We start from the raw sequence: 19,227 nt of genomic DNA on the forward strand, positions 1-19,227 counted from the left end.
GAATAGGCAGAGGGAGAAGCAGGCTCCTTGCGGGGAGCTGATGCAGAACTCGGTCCCAGGACCCCGGGATCACAACTTGAGCCAAAGGTAGATGCTCAACCACTGAGCCAAGCAAGTAAGTGCCCCCCCTCCCCCCGTTTTTTAAGAGAGGGAGAGAGGTAGGGGAGGGGCAAAGGGAGAGAGAATCCTAAGCAGGCTCAATATCCAGCACGAAGCCCAGTGTGGGGCTCGATCTAACAACCCTGAGATCATGACCTGAGCTGAAATCAAGAGTCAGACACTTAACCAACTGAGCTACTCAGTTGCCCTTATATATATATATATTCACTTTTAATTGCACAGCATAATGAGTAAGAGCATAGACTCTAGAGATACTCATTGGATTTGACTCCTTGAATTTGAATTTTGGTTCTGCCATTTACTGTGACCTTAGGCTGGGTGCTTAATCTCTATGTTACAGATTTTTTTATTTGTAAAATAAAAGATAATAGAACAGATCAGTTTTGCAACCATGCACTATTGATATTTTGAGCTGGGTAATTCTTTATTGTGGGGGGCTCTTCCCCAATTGTGACAACTAAAAATGTTTCCAGACATGACCCAATGTAATGAGCTAATTTGTCCCTGGTTGACAACCACTGCAATATAAGAACGTAGTACTGAAGACCAGGGAGGAAGTGATAAACTTGTTGGCATAGTTGGAAAAACCTTTGGAGAAATAGGTCATTTTTTTTTCTTTTCTCCAGCTTATTTTATTGTAAGAATATAGTATATAATACATATAACATACAACATATCTCATAGGATTGTTACAGGGATTGAAACAGAATTTGGTCTGAAACATAATAAGCATGATATAAGTATTAAAATAATAAGTATTAAATAAAATTATAGTATTTTCTTTGAATTTTTATGTTTTTTTATTTTTTATTTTTATTTTTTATTTTTTATTTTTTTTTTATTTATTTTTCTCTCTTTTTTTTGTGAAGAAATTCTTTTTTTTTTTTTAATTTTTATTTATTTATGATAGTCACACACACAGAGAGAGAGAGAGAGGCAGAGACATAGGCAGAGGGAGAAGCAGGCTCCATGCACCGGGAGCCCGACGTGGGATTCGATCCCAGGTCTCCAGGATCGCGCCCTGGGCCAAAGGCTGGCGCTAAACTGCTGCGCCACCCAGGGATCCCTGTTTTTTTTAATATATATTTCAAAATTTATTTTTGTTATTTGCTTTAAAGTAGGGATCTAATAGGGCACCTTGGTGGCCTTAAGTGGTTGCCTTTGGCTCTGGTCATGATTTCAGGGTCCTGGGATCAAGCCTCGCTTTCGGCTTCCTGCTCAGTGGAGAGTTTGCTTCTCCCTCTCCTCCTTACCCCACTGTGTTCTCTCTCTCTCTCTCTCTGTAACTCTCAAATAAGTAAAATCTTAAAAAAAAGTAGGGATCAAACTTAATTCTTTTTGAAATGACTAGCATATCAAGGCACTGTAAAGTAATCCATCCTTTATCTCACTCACTTGAATTGTCATATTTATCCAATATTTAGGATTATCCCATTGATCTGTTTTTTTTTTTTTTTTTTTTTTTGCTGTAACTAAGAAATAGATCCTTACACTCTGACCTAGGTTTGCATCCTGGCCCCGTTGTGTCACCATGGGATATTACTTAATCACTTCTTAAACCTCAGAAAGAAAAATAGAAATAATACCTTTCTTACAGATCTTTGAGGGTATTATATGAGGGTAGTGTCTGTTACACATCTGGTACATAATAGCTATTTAATAAATGTTAGTTTCTTTTCCTCTTTAATAAATATTTGGAGAAAGGAGATACCTGGTATGACCTAAAATCTACTCTTCAGTGTTCTGTCACTTTGGAAGAACTGGATTATTCAGATTCAATTACTTTTTAGATCTAGGAATTAGGACTGCAAAGATATGTAAAACAGGTAAGGTGACAATATCCCTGTCCCCTCCAGGGACCATATTATGTTAACTGAGGGGATATAATAGAACAGTTCAAAGTTTCTCAACCATGCACTATTGACATTTTGAGCTGGGTAATTCTTTATTGTGGGGAGATGTTCCCCAATTGTGACAACTAAAAATGTTTCCAGATATGACCCAGTGTAATGAGCTAATTTGTCCCTGATTGACAACCACTGCAATATAAGAACATAGTGCTGTAGACTAGGGAGGAAGTGATAAACTTGTTGGCATAGTTGGGAAAACCTTTTGAGAAATAGGTCATTTTTTTTCTTTTCTCCAGCTTATTTTATTGTAAGAATATAGTATATAATACATATAACATTCAACATTTTAAAATTAAATTTACTTTTTTTTTTAAAGTAACATCGAGCTTGAACTCACACCCCTGAGATCAAGAGTCACAAGCTCTACCAATGGGGCCAGCCAGGTGCCCCCAAATTTACTTGTTTTGAGAATAGTTGAGAGAAGTAGGTCATTTTTAAGAATTATTAATTGTGCCCTTTTAAAAAAATTTTGGAGAGTCTTTTTTTTTTTTTTTTTTTTTTTTAAGATTTTTATTTATTTATTTTTTTAATTTTTATTTATTTATGATAGTCACAGAGAGAGAGAGAGAGAGGCAGAGACATAGGCAGAGGGAGAAGCAGGCTCCATGCACCGGGAGCCTGATGTGGGATTCGATCCGGGGTCTCCAGGATCGCGCCCTGGGCCAAAGGCAGGCGCCAAACCGCTGCGCCACCCAGGGATCCCTTTTTTTTAAGATTTTATTTATTTGGGATGTCTGGGTGGCTCAGCGGTTGAGCCACTGCGTTTGGCTCAGGTTGTGATCCCTGAGTCCCGGGATCGAGTCCCACATCAGGCTCCCTGTGTGGAGCCTGCTTCTCCCTCTGCCTTTGTCTTGCCTCTGTGGGTGTGTGTGTGTGTGTGTGTGTGTGTGTGTGTGTCTCATGAATGAATGAATATTTACTTATTTATTTTTAATAAATAAATATTTTAAAATATTTATTTATTTATTTATTTATTTATTTATTTATTTATTTATTCATTCATGAGAGACCGAGGGAGAAGCAGGCTCCCCATGGGGAGCCTGCTGCAGAACTTGATCCCAGGACCCTGGGATCACAACCTGAGCCAAAGGCAGACACTCAACCACTGAGCCACCCAGGCGCCCAATTGTGCCCCTTTTCTATTTCTTATTCTCCTTTCCTCTTTTTTAGTTCATTATTAGGCAATTTATCTATTTATTAATCTCCTACCATAATCCAGGTACTCTGGGCACTAGGACTCCAGCAATGAATAAAACTGTGGTGTAGTGCCTACCCTTTTGGGGTATGGGACCAAACAGTATTTGCTAATGACTTGAATATGAGATGTGAGAGAAAATGAGGAGTTGGGATGATTCCAAAAATTTCCAAAGAAGTGGATAAATTGTGGTGCCATTTACTAATTAAAGTCAACTAGTTGTATTGGTGTGAAGCAAGGGGAAATGAGAGTTTTGTTTTGAACATGTTAAGTTTGCTGTAACCACTATAGAGCCAAAGGTAGATGCCTAACTGGCATCTGATAGCACCAGAAAAATTGAACTATGTTGCTTTATGGATTAAATCTATTTCAGAGTTGGGGATCCCTGGGTGGCTTAGCCGTTTGGTGCCTGCCTTTGGCCCAGGGCATGATCCTGGAGACCTAGGATCCAGTCCCACGTTGGGCATGGAGCATGCTTCTCCTCTCTTTGTGTCTCTGCCTCTCTCTCTCTCTCTCTCTCTCTCTCTCTCTCTGTGTGTGTGTGTGTGTCTCTCATGAATAAATAAATAAAATCTTTTTAAAAAAAATCTATTTCAGAGTGAGTAGAAAGGTGTTTAATTAAATGTCTTGTTTCTGGGGCCCTGCAAATTGGGACAGTAGTTGCTTTTATTGATATGGGTTAAATGGCTTTACTCACCTACCTACTGTTGTTAAGATACTTCATTCTTATTACCAAACTGCTGTCGTTTGGTATTTATTGAGTGGTCACTATGTACACAGTCTATGAATGTGTTAAGAAAATGCTGGACAGGCTCCTGCCTTGCTCAGTCAATAGAACATGGAACTCTTGATCTCAGGGTTATAAGTTTAAGCCCTGCATTGGGTATAGATATTACTTAAAAATAAAATCTTTCAAAAAAAAAGTTCTGGACATTTTTCTGACACAGCTTGTCATGTAGTTGGAGAGCCAGACATAGAGTTGAAAAGTTAATTGACAGCTGAGTGAAGTAAGTCAGTCGGAGAAGGACAAACATTATATGTTCTCATTCATGTGGGGAATATAAATAATAGTGAAAGGGAATATAAGCGAAGGGAGAAGAAATGTGTGGGAAATATCAGAAAGGGAGACAGAACGTAAAGACTGCTAACTCTGGGAAACGAACTAGGGGTGGTAGAAGGGGAGGAGGGCGGGGGGTGGGAGTGAATGGGTGACGGGCACTGGGGGTTATTCTGTATGTTGGTAAATTGAACACCAATAAAAAAATAAATAAAATAAAATAAAATAAAATAAATGAAAGAAAGAAAGAAAGAAAGAAAGAAAGAAAGAAAGAAAGAAAGAAAAGTTAATTGACAATACTAATAGTCAGATTTAAGGCCCAATATTAGGGTGGTAGTATGATTTGGAGAAGGAAGAAAGATCTGAGAGATGGGTACTCCTGTACTAAAATGTGAAGGCATTGTCAGATAGAATGTCACATTAACCTCCGTGTCTTCAATACCCAGCAATGGTAAGCTAGGAGCAGAATGGAATTATTATGAAGATCAAATGATATAATGTATTTGGAAATGTTTTATAAATGATGACAAAACATGATATAATTAATTGTCATAATCCTTAAAATTAAAGGATCCACGATTAAGTTAATAGTACTTTTATTCCAGGGTGGTTCAGTTGCCTAAGCGTCTGACTCTTGATTTCAGTTTAGGTCATAATCTCTGGGTTGTGCGATCAAGCCCATCAGGTCTACACTCAGCAGGGAGTCTGCCTGAGGATTCTTTCTCTCCATCTGCCCCTCCCCCTGCAGGGGCGTACACATACATACTCTTTTCAAATAAACAAATCTTTTTTTTTTTTTTAAGATTATATTTATTTATTCATGAGAGACACAGAGAGAGAGAGGCAGAGACACAGACAGAGGGAGAAGCAGGCCCCATGCAGAGAGCCTGACGTGGGACTCCATCCCAGGTCTCCAGGATCACGCCCTGGGCTAAAGGCAGCGCCAAACCGCGGAGCCACCCCAGCTGTCCCAAATAAACAAATCTTAAACAAACAAACAAACAAACAAAAAAACAAAACAGTACTTTTATTCTGAGGAACCAAAATAAAGAAGAAAAAGTCTTAAGGAAAAAAAAAAAGAAAAAGTCTTAGAAAGTATTAGAGTTGACAGATTATCCCTTTGGTTCCTTTTTTTAATCCCTTTAATTCTTACCAAACGTAGTCGATGTGGGTCAACTAGCTAGAACAAAGAAAAATGGAATGTTGGATAATTTTTTTTATGATTTTTTAAAGATTTATTTATTTATTTATGATAGACAGAGAGAGAGAGAGAGAGAGAGAGAGGCAGAAACACAGGCAGAGGGAGAAGCAGGCTCCAAGCCTGGAGCCCCACGCGGGACTCGATCCTGGAGTCCCAGGATCGCGCCCTGGGCTAAAGGCAGGCGCGAAACCCCTGAGCCACCCAGAGATCCCCGTTGGTTAATTTTTTTTTTTAAGATTTTATTTATTCATGAGAGAGACAGAGACATAGGCAGAGGGAGAAGCCGGCTCCCTGCAGGGAGCCCAATGCAGGACTCAATCCCAGGACTCTGGATCACGACCTGAGCCAAAGGCTACAACCACTCAACCACTGAGCTACCCAGGTGTCCCTAGAAGGTTGGATAATTGAAGCCTACCCTACTTTTCCCTTAATAATTTAGGTATTATGGGAATCATTGTATTGAGAATGTGCCTGGGATTACATATCTCAGTCCTACATTTCTGGAATATTTGCAGCTGGGTATTTTTTAATAAAAATGATGTTATGTATGCATGTGTATGATTGCTTATGCATGAAGTGGTTGCCAGTGTTGGAACTGCATAAGTGAATCAGAATTTTTTGTTACTTATTCTGAAATACACATATACATGCAATTAGAACTTGAGAGGGAATGTAAAGTAGTAAATTGGAAACATTTTTGCTTTTCCTTGAATCTCCTTCTAGTACATGTTAGTTTTTTGTTTTTTGATTTTTTTTTTAAGGAAAAAAATTTTTTTTAAGATTTTATTTATTTATTCATGAGAGACACAGAGAGGGAGAGGGAGCGAGGGAGAGAGAGAGAGAGAGAGGCAGAGACACAGGCAGAGGGAGAAGCAGGCTCCATGCAGAGAGCCCGACATGGGACTCGATCCCGGGTCTCCAGGATCACGCCCTGGGCTGAAGGCGGCGCTAAATCACTGAGCCACCTGGGCTGCCCTGGTATCTTAATTTTTAAACAGCGAAAGATGGAAATGATAGAACTGATATGGGGAGAGTAAAACATTTTTAGTTGAAGCAAGAGACTATAGATGATTACAAGAACATCTTTATGTTTTGAGAAATAAGAGGTGTTGGCACTAACTAGCCTTGTTAGGAGATGGATAACACCTCAAACCTTCACATGTAAACACATGTCCTTCGTGCTGGAAAGCATAGGCTTGAAGTCTTGGAGGAGTGTGAAACAGGGGAGATCTTTAACATAATTTAGGGGAAAAAGAGCATTTCATAATTTATAACACCAGTTATCTTGTCTTGAACAGATAACATGCCTGGACATTTCCAGTGGAGGCGGCCTTGGTGTGTCTTCTAGCACTGATGGGACCATGAAGATCTGGCAGGCTTCCAATGGCGAGCTCAGAGTAAAGACTTTGGATATGTTTTTAGGGTCTTATACCTGGAAGGTGGTCTGAGAAGCCTTAGACTGGGTCACTGAAGAAGAGTGGTGCATTCTAAATTTATAGGACCACTGCACTTCAATTGGTCTTTGTTTTCCCATTTGTTAGTCTCAGAACCATCCTCAATCTTGATTTGCCAGAACTGATTAGGGCTGGAACAGTGGAAAAGCCAGGCCAGTGAATGTCTAAGTGGGTGGTCCCTTGGTATGAACTGCCTTCAGTGATCAGTTACTAAGACAGATTAGCTAGGTTATTATACTGATTATATGGCTAAGCCTCTCCAACCTATACAGAGGATTTTAAGAAGAGGTGAGTAAAGGAGTCCTGAAGCCTCCTCAGCTCCTTATATGTAGAACTAGACTTAAGGATGGCTGTTAGAACCTTGGAGTTCAAATCCATAGCATCTGTAGGCAAAGCTACAGGAAAGGGAGTTAACAGATCTTAGAACACTACCTGGTATACAAATGAGCTAAAGAGATCCTTTTGAACTTCCATAGTTTTAAAACCCAGCATGTAGGTATAGCATGTAGACATTTCATTTCAGGGACCAAGGATATGAGAGGTAAGAGAATATCGGGGGATGGACAAGAGAACTAGCATGGAATTTTCTTTTGTTTTTCCAGAGAGTTTTGGAAGGACATGTGTTTGATGTGAATTGTTGCAGGTTTTTCCCATCAGGCCTTGTGGTTCTGAGTGGGGGAATGGATGCCCAGCTGAAGATCTGGTCAGCTGAAGATGCTAGCTGTGTGGTGACCTTCAAAGGTCACAAAGGAGGTAATGAAGGCTGAATTCTCCAAAAGGCTTCTTTAATGATCCCCAGAGACAAATCACCAAAAAAGGTGGAAAGAGAAGCTAATTAACTGCATAAAACACAGTTCCTCTAACTGGCCATTTAAATGGTGTATTTCCTCAAGGATTAGAAATTCCTTTGACACTGAGTCTTGTTGTTGCTATCTAGAACTAACTGCCTTACACAAATAGTTGTTTTCACAATTGATAAGTGGAAAAAAAAAAATCCTCCCGAGGAAGTCATCTGCTTGTGTACTGGGAGAGAGAGAGATGTGTGCCAACATTTTCTCATTAGTCCTTTGAAGCTGGGTGGCAAATGGCTCTGTCACTAGATATCAAAGTTGGAGCTTGGTACTTACTGTCATTTCCTATGGATTTAAGTCACAGTTCAGATTTTTTTTTAAAGATTTTATTTATTTATTCATGATAGACATAGAGAGAGAGAGGCAGAGGCAGAGACACAGGCAGAGGGAGAAGCAGGCTCCATGCCTGGAGCCCGACGCGGGACCGGATCCCGGAACTCCAGGATCGCGCCCTGGGCCAAAGGCAGGCGCGAAACTGCTGAGCCACCCAGGGATCCCCCACAGTTCAGATTTTAAAAATGGATTAGCCATATAGCCAGTTGATACCAGGTTATAGAGACAGAATGAGAACATTTTCCATTTGTAACTGGTTGGTTTGTGGGAAAAAATTATAAATTAGAGATGTTTTATCTTTTTTTTTTAAGATTTTATTCATGACAGACACAGAGAGAGAGAGAGAGAAAGAAAGAGAGAGAGGAGGCAGAGACACAGGCAGAGGGAGAAGCAGGCTCCATGCAGGGAGCCTGATGTGGGACTCGATCCCAGGTCTCCAGGATCACACCTTGGGTTGAAAGCGGCACGAAACTGCTGGGCCACCGGGGCTGCCCATAGAGATGTTTTATCTTTAATTGAAATGTTAAAGGTGATAAATGTTATTCTTGCTTTACAAGTTTAGATATTTTTGAAAAAGTAATAACATCCCCAAATAATTCCTTAACCTTGTTCCCTCCTTTGGAACCATAGTTCCAAATGTTATCTGTGCCACTCATTTGAGAATTAATTATATATTGCCCTATACTTAAATGGTATTTAAACTAGTCTTTTGCTTTGTGTACCTGACTATATTATAAATAACTCGTGTGGTTGAGTTTTAAATTTTAATATTTATTTATAATGATTTGTCAGGTTACATACAGATCATCTAGCAAATACATGTTAACCTTAGCAAGGTTATTTCTGAGACTATTAGTACGTAGATGTATTGAGAATGAATAGAAAAGATATTTGGAGCCTTCCTTGCATTCTTCCTGAAAAACTGACTGGTCTAAGGAGTCAAACTGGCCTGCATAAATGGGGAGTCCAGGAGACAAACAGGTCTAGAGGAACCCTGAGTTACTTCACATCTGGCCATCCTTCTGAATTTGTGAGGCACAGGGAAGTTTTACAAAGGAACAAGATATAACTGTTCAAGAACGTAAAATGCGTATTCCGTGTCAGCGCACATTCAACTTAGGAATTCCTTTGGGCTACTGCAGTTGAGTATGCCTACCACATGAATCCTAAGTCATCCAGTGTTCTTCATTTCTTCCCAAGAATACATGTGCATTACTTAGCTTAGAGTGAATTACCTGATGTTTGTTAATCTGATTGAATCTATTCATTCTTTGGCCTTATGAGAAAGTCCGCAGGTGGGGTGGGAGCTTCTCTAGATATAACAACTCTGACTTTTTTCTTTCAGAGGAGGATTTTTTATTAGGTTGAATAAAAGTGATAAACTGTAGGAGAAATGACATGAAGTCAAATCTAGGCTAATGTCTGTCAGGTGTTGAATGCTCCTTCCCAGGTAGTTCTGTAAAATAGGGCCAGGTTTGGTGTTTCCTATTCTCCTACAACACAGAAAATTAAAATTAATCTCTGTTGTTTAGCAGCATATGGGTCACTGTCTCCAGCCAAATGAATTCCAAGTTGCATTGTACAGCTCCTTTGTAAATAATCTCTTTAGCTTAAAGATTTTGGAGCATGTTTATTAGCAAAGGCCATAAACCACATAAAAAACAGAATAAAGAATTATTACCTGCATTTGTGATCTTTAGTGGTTTCACAAGTGGTGAGTAAATGAGAAACAGAAGATAGTATTGAAAGTGAACATGGTCTTTTAGTGCCTAGGTTAAGTCTTGGCAAGTGAGACATAGAAGAAACCACCAGAAACACTGGACTGAACATAGCCTGATGCTTATTGCAAAGAACCATTAGGATGCTAACAAAAGGATAAACTTTTGTTGGTTTGATTAAGTCCCTGGCTTGCTTATTGCTTCTAGTATATGAAAAGATGATAGTGAGACAGTATGTAGAGTGTTTAAGCATGTGATTTGGACACATAAAAATCTTGATTTTTTTTTTTTAAAGATTTTATTTATTTATACATGAGAGACACACACAGAAAGAGAGGGAGGCAGAGACACAGGCAGAGGGAGAAGCAGGCTCCATGCAGGGAGCCTGACGTGGGACTCGATCCCGGGTCTCCAGGACCATGCCCTGGGCTGAAGGCAGGTGCTAAACCGCTGAGCCACCAAGGGTGCCCCAAATCTTGATTTAAATCTTAATTCTTCCACCTAGAATTTGTATGACCACAGATAATTGCTTAATTAAAAAAAAAAAAAGTTGCTTAACTATTCTGAGCCTTAGTTTCCTCATATAAAATGGGGATAGCAATATTAAATGAGATGGTGCATATCAAAGATTTAGCATAATCCCTGGTATTATAATAAATACACAATAAATGTTATTGTTCATATAAAATACAAAACTAAACTTTAAATCCCTGGCAAAGAAGGTGAGATTTGTGATGTTTTAACATACTTGTCATATGTGAAAAGCAGACATTGTTATTTCTAATAGATTAATTCTAATAGAATTTTTCCAATAGAAACAGATATGATCCTAGTTAATATATAATTGGTTTTCCCTTATACTTTTAGATATATATTTTATATATAAATAAAGGATTAGTGTATTCTTTAATTAACAAGCAGAGATAAGATTTGTGTATGTTTTTAAATCTTTCCAGTGACAAGATAAACTAAAAGTAGTTTTGTCTTTGTAATATAGTAGTCTCCCTTAATCTATGGGGGATCCCCAGTGGATTCCTAAAGCTGCAGATAGTACTGAAATGTGTATATACTTTCTTTTCCTATATATACAAACCTGTGATACGTGATGGGCAAGTGTGCACTGTGTGGATATGCTGGGTAAAGTGATGTGATTCATATCCAGGACATGATGTAGTGGGACAGTGCAAGATTTCATCATGCTACTCAAAACAGCATGCAATTTAAAATGTATGAATTGGGCGGCCCCAGTGGCGCAGCGGCTTAGCGCCGCCTGCAGCCTGAGTTGTGATCCTGGAGACCCGGGATTGAGTCCCATGTTGAGCTCCCTGCATGCAGCCTGCTTCTCCCTCTGCCAGAACCCAGGAGTTCTGTTTGAATGAATGAATGAATGAATGAATGAATGAATGAATGAATAAATAAATAAATAAATAAATAAATAAATAAATGTATGAATTATTTATTTCTGGAATTTTCCACTTAATATTTTCAGACTGGGTTTAACCATGGGTAACTAAAACCACAGAACGACACTGTGGTTAAGGGGAGACTACTGTATACGAGTCTTTAAGTAGCTCTAAGGTATTACTTTAGTTTGAAGTTTTTAAATTGCCCAGGTCATTTAATTAAGTTTGGTGAATTTGGAGATATGTACAATATAATCTTTTGAATAATAATAATTCTTTCTAATAAGTACCAGATCCATTCATAATCTATGAAAATGTTGAAGCCAAATGAAACACCATTTTAGTTGATTGGTTGAGTTTTTTGTTCACTATAACAGGAAAGCTGCTTATATTTGTGGAATAATTTTAGGAAATCAGGTTGCATTTTTAGCACTTCAGCTATTATTTTCAATCTCCTCTCTGTATTTTCTTTTAAATAAGATATGCTGCCTCCAAGTAATAGTAGGTGCTTCAAGGCTCAGTTATTTCTAAGATCTGAGTCGCAGCCATTAGTCTTGGCATGTGTACACATACACACACAAATGCGCATGCGGATGCACATGCACACCCACGTGCATGCATACCCCTTCTCTCATATGTGTATATTTTCTTCCTGGCAACATTAAGCCAATCTAATAGTAAAACTAGGTAATTTTAATATAGTAAACTTTTTGAAAACTGCCAAATGTATGAATTTTGCTCTATTTCTTGCTAATACTTATTTTTGTCATAGTTTCATTTAACATTCTTAATTCCCAGACATTGGCTAGGATGTTTACATGTAATTCAGCTGAATCTTTTCTTGAGGGCAAATGCTTTTTCATCCTGTTTTATATGTTGAGGACTTACGTCAATTTGGTTTAATATCTAAAGTCTTTATGGTTTTTGCTATGGCTGCCTCTCTTACAAGGGCATTCCTGCTACTTTTATAGCTTCTTTCTAGAGTAATTTGTCATAGGTTCCAGGTCCTGTAAGGTTCCTTTTTCTTTTTTTCTTGTCATCTAAGAGTGAAGAGACCCATACTAGATGCCACCATATTGTGAGAGGGCGGTTGGGGGAAAGTGGAATGCTACTTCCCACTACTTTGTTTTTCCTCTTTCCACCTGTTGTTGTCAGGTCAGGGTAGAGTCTCAGCTCACCACTGGACCGTGCTGACAGTACCCTGCTGGGCCTGATTATTGTCAAGGGTCAAGGGAATTGGACTGCTACCTCCTGCTTCACTGGGGATGGAATAAAAGATCACTCTGTTTAACCTCACTGACCTTGGGGAAGGGGAAGTAGCAGTTTTTCTCTTACTATTTGAGTTAATTTCCAAAATTTTCTGTTAGGCCAATACTTTCCCAGTCTTTTGCAACAGACATTTCTTGGAGTTGGTTTTTTGTTTTTTGTTTTCTTTTGTTTTTTTTTAATTTCACCTTTTTTGTTGTTGTCTGTTTGTTTTTAAAGATTTATTTATTCATGAGAGACACAGAGAGAGAGGCAGAGACATAGGTAGAGGGAGAAGCAGGTTCCCCATCGGAAGCCTGATGCAGAACTTGATCCCAGGACCCCAAGATCACACCCTGACCCAAAGGCAGACACTCAACCACTGAGCCACCCACGTGTCCCTGTTTGTTTGTTTGTTTTTTTTTTAATTCTTTGTTGCAGACTTTTGCAGTATCCTATCCAGAGTATATGGGAAGCAATAAGGAAATCCAGGGAATTCGTTACCCTGCTCTTCAAGTCCTAGATCCCTCGGTGGTTTGCCGCCTTTCCATCTTTCAGTCTTCTTATACTTTCTGTCTTTTGTCCAGTTTTTGGTTTTTGGTGGTTTTTTTGTTTGTTTGTTTTGTTTTTTTGTTTTTTTGTTTTTTCAGTTATAAGGGAAAGGACCCTAGGAGAAATGGGGCTACTATATCTTGGCCAGACCAGAAATCACATATTTTTTTAAGATGGGGAAGTTAATCCTTTCCATTAGTTCTCAATGGAAGCAATAAGACAGTGATTTTCAAACTGAACTAAGATGTCTTCTCAATTTCTCAATTTTTATTTAAGAAACATGGTTTAGGGATGCCTGGGTGGCTCAGCAGTTGAGCATCTGCCTTTGGCTCAAGGTGTGATCCTGGAGTTCTGAGATGGAGTCCCACATCAGGCTCCCTTCATGGAGCCTACTTCTCCCTCTGCCTGTGTTTCTGCCTCTCTCTCTCTGTGTCTCTCATGAATAAATAACTAAAATCTTAAAAAAAAAAAAAAAGTTTTAAAGCCAAAATTAAAGCTTGAAAACTGGGGCACTTGGGTGGCTCAGCAGTTGAGCATCTGCCTTCTGTTCAGGGGCATGATCTTGGAGTCCCAGGATTGAGTACCACATCGGGCTCCCTCCATGGAGCCTGCTTTTCCCTCTGCCTGTGTCTCTGCCTCTTTGTGTGTCTCTCATGAATGAATAAATAAAATATAAAAAAAGAAACACCAAAAACAAAAAACAAAATAAAAAAAACCTTGAAAACCACTATTCTAGGACACTCCACTAAGAATTAAATCCAAACCTTTTTCCATATCTGTCTCTAAGGGCTAGTCTTTGAACCATTGGAGAGCAAGGACTCTCTTCTATTTCTGTTTTTCCAGGACTTGAACTTACCCAGCGTGTAGTACATATCCAACACATGTTTGTGAAGCAATGAAGTCATTTATGCAGATCCATCTTTTCTGCCCTTGTAGTTCCTTTATGACCCACTCCATCACAGCGTCTTTCCCCCCCCTTCCCCCCTCAGGTATTCTGGATACAGCCATTGTTGATCGAGGGAGGAATGTGGTGTCTGGTTCTCGAGATGGGACAGCACGACTTTGGGATTGTGGACGCTCAGCCTGCCTGGGTGTCATTGCAGACTGTGGTTCTTCCATCAATGGAGTGGCTGTGGGTGCTGCTGACAACTCCATAAACCTTGGCTCCCCTGAGCAGACGCCTAGTAAGTTGATAATTATTATGTTGAGTTTATTTTGTTTCCTTAGGCACCTTCAGTGTTTGTCCTAGCTTCTCCTTTTCTTCCTCATCTTTTCTTTGTCTTGGCTGGTATTTGTATTTTCACCATAAGTTTAATATTTATTGCATACCTACTATGTTTCTGTTGTTTTGGAATCTACAAAAGTGTATGTCATTGTTACCTATATTTGAGTAAGTACAATCTAGTTTAGCAGGTAAGACTGATGCCTATAAAACAACAAAAAAATTTTAGCTAAAAGAACTTAATGATTCTTTCTTTAACATAATTTTTTAAAAGATTATTTATTTATTTATTTATTTGAGAGCGTGAGAGAGAGCACGAACAGGGGGCAGGAAGAGAGAAAAGCAAACTTCCCTGAGCATGACAGCAGACTCTCCAGGACCCCGGGATCATGACTGGAGCCAAAGGCAGATCTTAACTGACTGACCCACCCAGGTGCCCCAACAACTTAATGATTCTTTTTTTTTTAAAGATTTTATTTATTCATGAGAGACACAGAAAGAGAGAGAGGCAGAGACATAGGTAGAGGGAGAAGCAGGCTCCATGCAGGGAACCCGATATGGGACTCAATCCAGGCATTCCAGGATCACGCCCTGAGCCAAAGGCAGATGCTCAACTGCTGAGCCACTCAGGCATCCCCAACTTAATGATTCTTAATGCAAATAAAATAGGTTTTTTTGGAAGAAGAGAGTATTTTATATTTTAGGTTAGTGTAGATGAGAAAGTTGTCACAAAGAAGTTGACTTGAACCTTAAAAGATTAATTTGAGTTGAACAGACAAGAATGGGAAGGATGGGAGAATGGGAGCTGGGAGTAGAGCTAGGGGCAGTTAACATTGAAATGGTTTGGAGGTGAAATTTACTAGAAAGAAAGGTATATTTGGCTGTGTAGGTTGGATTTAGAATAGTAATAGTGCAGGGCACTTGACTGCTCCGTTGGTAGAGCATGTGACTCTCCATCTCAGAGTTATAAGCTTGAGTCCTATGTTGTGTGTAGAGATTACTTAAAAAAATCTTTAGGGGCACCTGCCCCGGCAGTGGAATATGCAACTCTTGATATTGGAGTTGTGGATTCAAGTGCCATCTTGAATGGGGTAGCGATTACTTAAAAATAAAATCTTGGGATCCCTGGGTGGCGCAGCGGTTTGGCGCCTGCCTTTGGCCCAGGGCTGATCCTGGAGATCTGGGATCGAATTCCACGTCGGGCTCCCGGCATGGAGCCTGCTTCTCCCTCTGCCTGTGTCTCTGCCTCTCTCTCTCTCTCTGTGTGACTATCATAAATAAATAAAAATTAAAAATAAAATAAAATAAAAAATAAAAATAAAATCTTTTTAAAAAATATTTATTTTTATTTTTTTTAAGATTTTATTTACTTATTCATAAGAGACACAGAGAGAAGATAGAGACATAGGTAGAGGGAGAAGCAGGCTCCTTGCAGAGAGCCCAATGTGGGACTTGATCCCGGAACTCTGGGATCACGCCCTGAGCCAAAGGCAGACGCTCAACCACTGAGCCACCCAGGAGTCCCTAAAAAAAATCTTTAAAAAAATATATTTCTTAAACCAAAAAAAAAGAGTAGAAGTAGTGGGAAATAGGTGAGTAGAATGATAGCTTTGGGGAGTCAAAATGATAATGTCCTAATAAGGCAACTTGCATTCTTTTCTTCCTGTGATTGTAACTAATAGTTGCTTTTCTGTTTCTACAGGACTATTATTCTACCATCACATTTGCTTCGCACATTAAAAAAATAAACAAAAACGCAAAACTTTATTTTTTAGAGCAGTTGCAGGTTCGCAGCAAAATTGAGCAGAAAATACAGTTTTTGAGGGGGATCTGGGTTAGTCTGGGCTCATTGGGTTAAGCATCTGCCTTCAACTCAGGTCATGATCTGAGGTCCTGGAGTCTCTTCCCCCTCTCTCTGTACCCCTCCCCCTGCTCATGCTCTCTCTCACTGCACTCTCTCCCTCAAATAAATAAAAATCTTTAAAAATAAATAAAATTGATAGGGTTTTTTTTGTTTGTTTTTTTAAGTACAGTTTTCAGGGTGGCTCAGTCAGTTAAGTGTCCAACTCTTGGGTTTGGCTCAGGTCATGATCTCAGGATCATGAGATCCAGCCCTGCGTCGGGCTGTGTGCTCAGTGTAGAATCTGCTTAAGGGTTCTCTCTTTCCTCCCTCTGCTCTCCGCTTGCTCATGCTTGCACATGCTCACTCGTTCACTCTCTCTCTCAAATAAGTAATCTAAAATTTTGAAAAAAGAGAAAGTACAGTTTTTGTATACCCTCTGCCCCAGACAGCCTCCTCAATTATCAGTTTATCAACATCCCTCACCAGAGTGGTATATTTGTTACAATTGATAAACCTTTGTTGACATATCATTATCACTCACATAGTTTACATCAGGGTTCATTTCTTGGTGTTGTACATTCTATGGATTTGGACAAATGTATAATGACATGAATCGATTATCGCATTACACAGAAGATTCCCTGCCTGAAAAATCCTTTGTGCTCCACCAATTCATCCTTTCCTCTCCTATAACCCTTTTCCTCTCCTTTTAACTTTTGGCAACCACTGATATTTTTACTGTGTCTATGATTTTGCCTTTTCCAGAATGTCACATTTGGAATCATAAACTATGTAGTCTTTTCAGGTTCATTTTTTTCACTTAGTAATAAGCATTTAAGGTTCCTCCTTAATACTTTTTGCACTGAATAGTATTCCATTGTCTGGATATAACCTCATTTTATTTATCTGTTCACCTATGGAAGGACATCTTAGTTGCTTCCAAGTTTTGGCGATTATGAATAAACAAAGCTGCTGTAAATATCTATGTGTAGGCTTTTGTGTGGACATATGTTTTCAACTGATTTGGGTTAATTTTGCCCTTCACTTTTGACAAAACTGTAGGTACTCTCCCCCTACCTTAAACTTCCCATGCAGATGCCTGTGATCCAAGAACTAAAACTATTACTGACCACCAGATGTTCCCTGAACATCTCTCTTTGGAATTAATAGGAAGAGTCATTTTCCCAAAATGTGCTACATGTGCAATTAGTGATAAGATCATGTCAGGCAGTACACATTTTTAATAGGTATATATTTAATACATACACATTTTACTTCAAACGTAAGATATCCCACAAATGTTACTTAAAACAAGGTCAAGTTTTTAAAAATTTGTTGATTTAAAGTAAGTTAAATGAAAATATTCTTGTTTGCTTTATTTCCTCATTTCCCGCTTACTCTTCAATCCATTCTAGGGTAGTTGGAGCTCCTGTGGCTTAACCGCAGTAGCTCTCGTCAAGGTCCCTTGTGACTCTGTGTTGCCTGATCTACTGTTACATCTCTGTGCTTATCTCTGAATTCCCAACAGAATATAACATGGTAAACTCCTCTCCTTGGGACACTTTTCTTTCTAGGCTTCTTTCTTCCAATCTCACTGGCTGCTGCTTCTTGGTCTCCTTTTATAAATTTCCTTTATTCTTACTTTAATTATTGGAGGACACTCAGTTCTGGCTACAAGGTAATTTCATCAGTTCCATGACTGTAAATACTGTATTTAAACTGGTAATTTCAGTTAAAAATGTCTGTAATATAAAAACCTCTCTCCTGAGTTTCAGACTCTTTAGGTGTCTGATAGACACTCAAACTAATCTTGTCTTGCATGGAGTGTTTGATTTCCCTCCCCACCCCAAATCTGTTTGCCCCATCTCAGTAAATGGCACCACCATCTACCTATTTGCTCAAGCTCAAAGCCTGATCATACACCATCCACCCCACCTTTCCTCACATCCTCCATCAGCAAAATCTGTCATCTCTACCTTTATAGTGTTTCTGATTTCTCCACCTACCCTGTTCTTTCCTCCTGTCAGTATCCTGGTCTGGTCTGGCATCAGCTGTTGCCTGTACTAGTCTCTTATAATCCATTCTCAAAGCAACCATTGTGATCATTAAAAAAAAAAAAATCAAATCATGTTGCTCTTCTTTGTCCCTACTGTCCTCCAGTGACCTCTTTTTATATATATATTAAAATCCTGTCCCCTTCACTTGGCTTATCACAAACCCTTAACACTTTCTGTCCTCTCCAGTCTTTTCCAGCTTCATGTCATAGTGCCCATACTTCCCAAAGCTTTTTGTAAGACTGGTTTCTGGTTACCATTCAGGTCTCAGTTGAAAAGTGGCCTCCATGGAGTTTTTTAAAAGATTTATTTATTCATTTTAGAGAGACCAGGATGATGAGGAGGGGGCAAAAGGAGAGTCTTAAGTGGACTCCTCACTGAGTGCAGAGCCCGACACAGGGCTCGATCTCATGACCCTGAGATCACTACCTGAGCTGAAAGCAAGAGTCAGATACTTAACTGACTACACATCCCAGGTTCCCCTCCGTGGAGTTTTTTGATAGGTGAAGTTTAAATTTAAAATCACCAGGGTACCTGGATGGCTGAGTTGATTAAGCATCTGCCTTTGGTGCAGGTCATGATCCTGGGTCCTGGGATTGAGCCCACTGGTGGGGAGCCTCCTTTTCCTTCTCCCCGTCCATGCTTGTGCTCTCTCTTTCTCTTAAATAAATAAATAAAATATTAAATAAAAATAGATAAATAACTTTAAAATTACCTTCCTTAGTGGAACTCATCACTGTCTGAAAATATCCTATTTGTTTATTTATCAATTCCACTATTAACTATTTCCACTAGAGTTCTTGAGAGTAAGGACTTTTTTTTTTGTATATTACTATTTCCTTAGCACCTAGAATAGTGTCCAATACATAGTAGACTTTCATTAAAGATTTCTTTAGTGAATGAATAAATTTCGTTTACTCCAGACCATAAGAGCCTTGAAGGCAGAGACTGTTTTGTTCAGCATTGTACCCCTGCTCCTAACATGGTATCATGTCACATTGCAAAGGACTTAATATTTTTAAGTTGGGTTTATTGACATATACTTTATATGTAGTAAAAGTTTATTTTA

General features: G+C 39.1%; 1 protein-coding gene across 4 annotated transcripts in view; it reads left to right on the forward strand.

Annotated features, from left to right (window-relative positions):
* The window catches only part of PAAF1 (proteasomal ATPase associated factor 1), a 41,804-nt gene that overhangs the window by 10,798 nt on the left and 11,779 nt on the right, over nt 1-19,227 (forward strand). For all 4 annotated transcript variants that reach the window (XM_077866979.1, XM_077866978.1, XM_077866977.1 and 1 more), the window contains 3 exons: nt 6,782-6,880; nt 7,540-7,690; nt 14,029-14,223. In XM_077866979.1, coding sequence (XP_077723105.1) covers nt 6,782-6,880; nt 7,540-7,690; nt 14,029-14,223 — 445 coding nt within the window. The remainder of the gene's footprint in view (nt 1-6,781; nt 6,881-7,539; nt 7,691-14,028; nt 14,224-19,227) is intronic.

This window comes from Canis aureus, chromosome 23, assembly GCF_053574225.1.
Source record: "Canis aureus isolate CA01 chromosome 23, VMU_Caureus_v.1.0, whole genome shotgun sequence".
Lineage (NCBI taxonomy): Eukaryota > Metazoa > Chordata > Mammalia > Carnivora > Canidae > Canis > Canis aureus.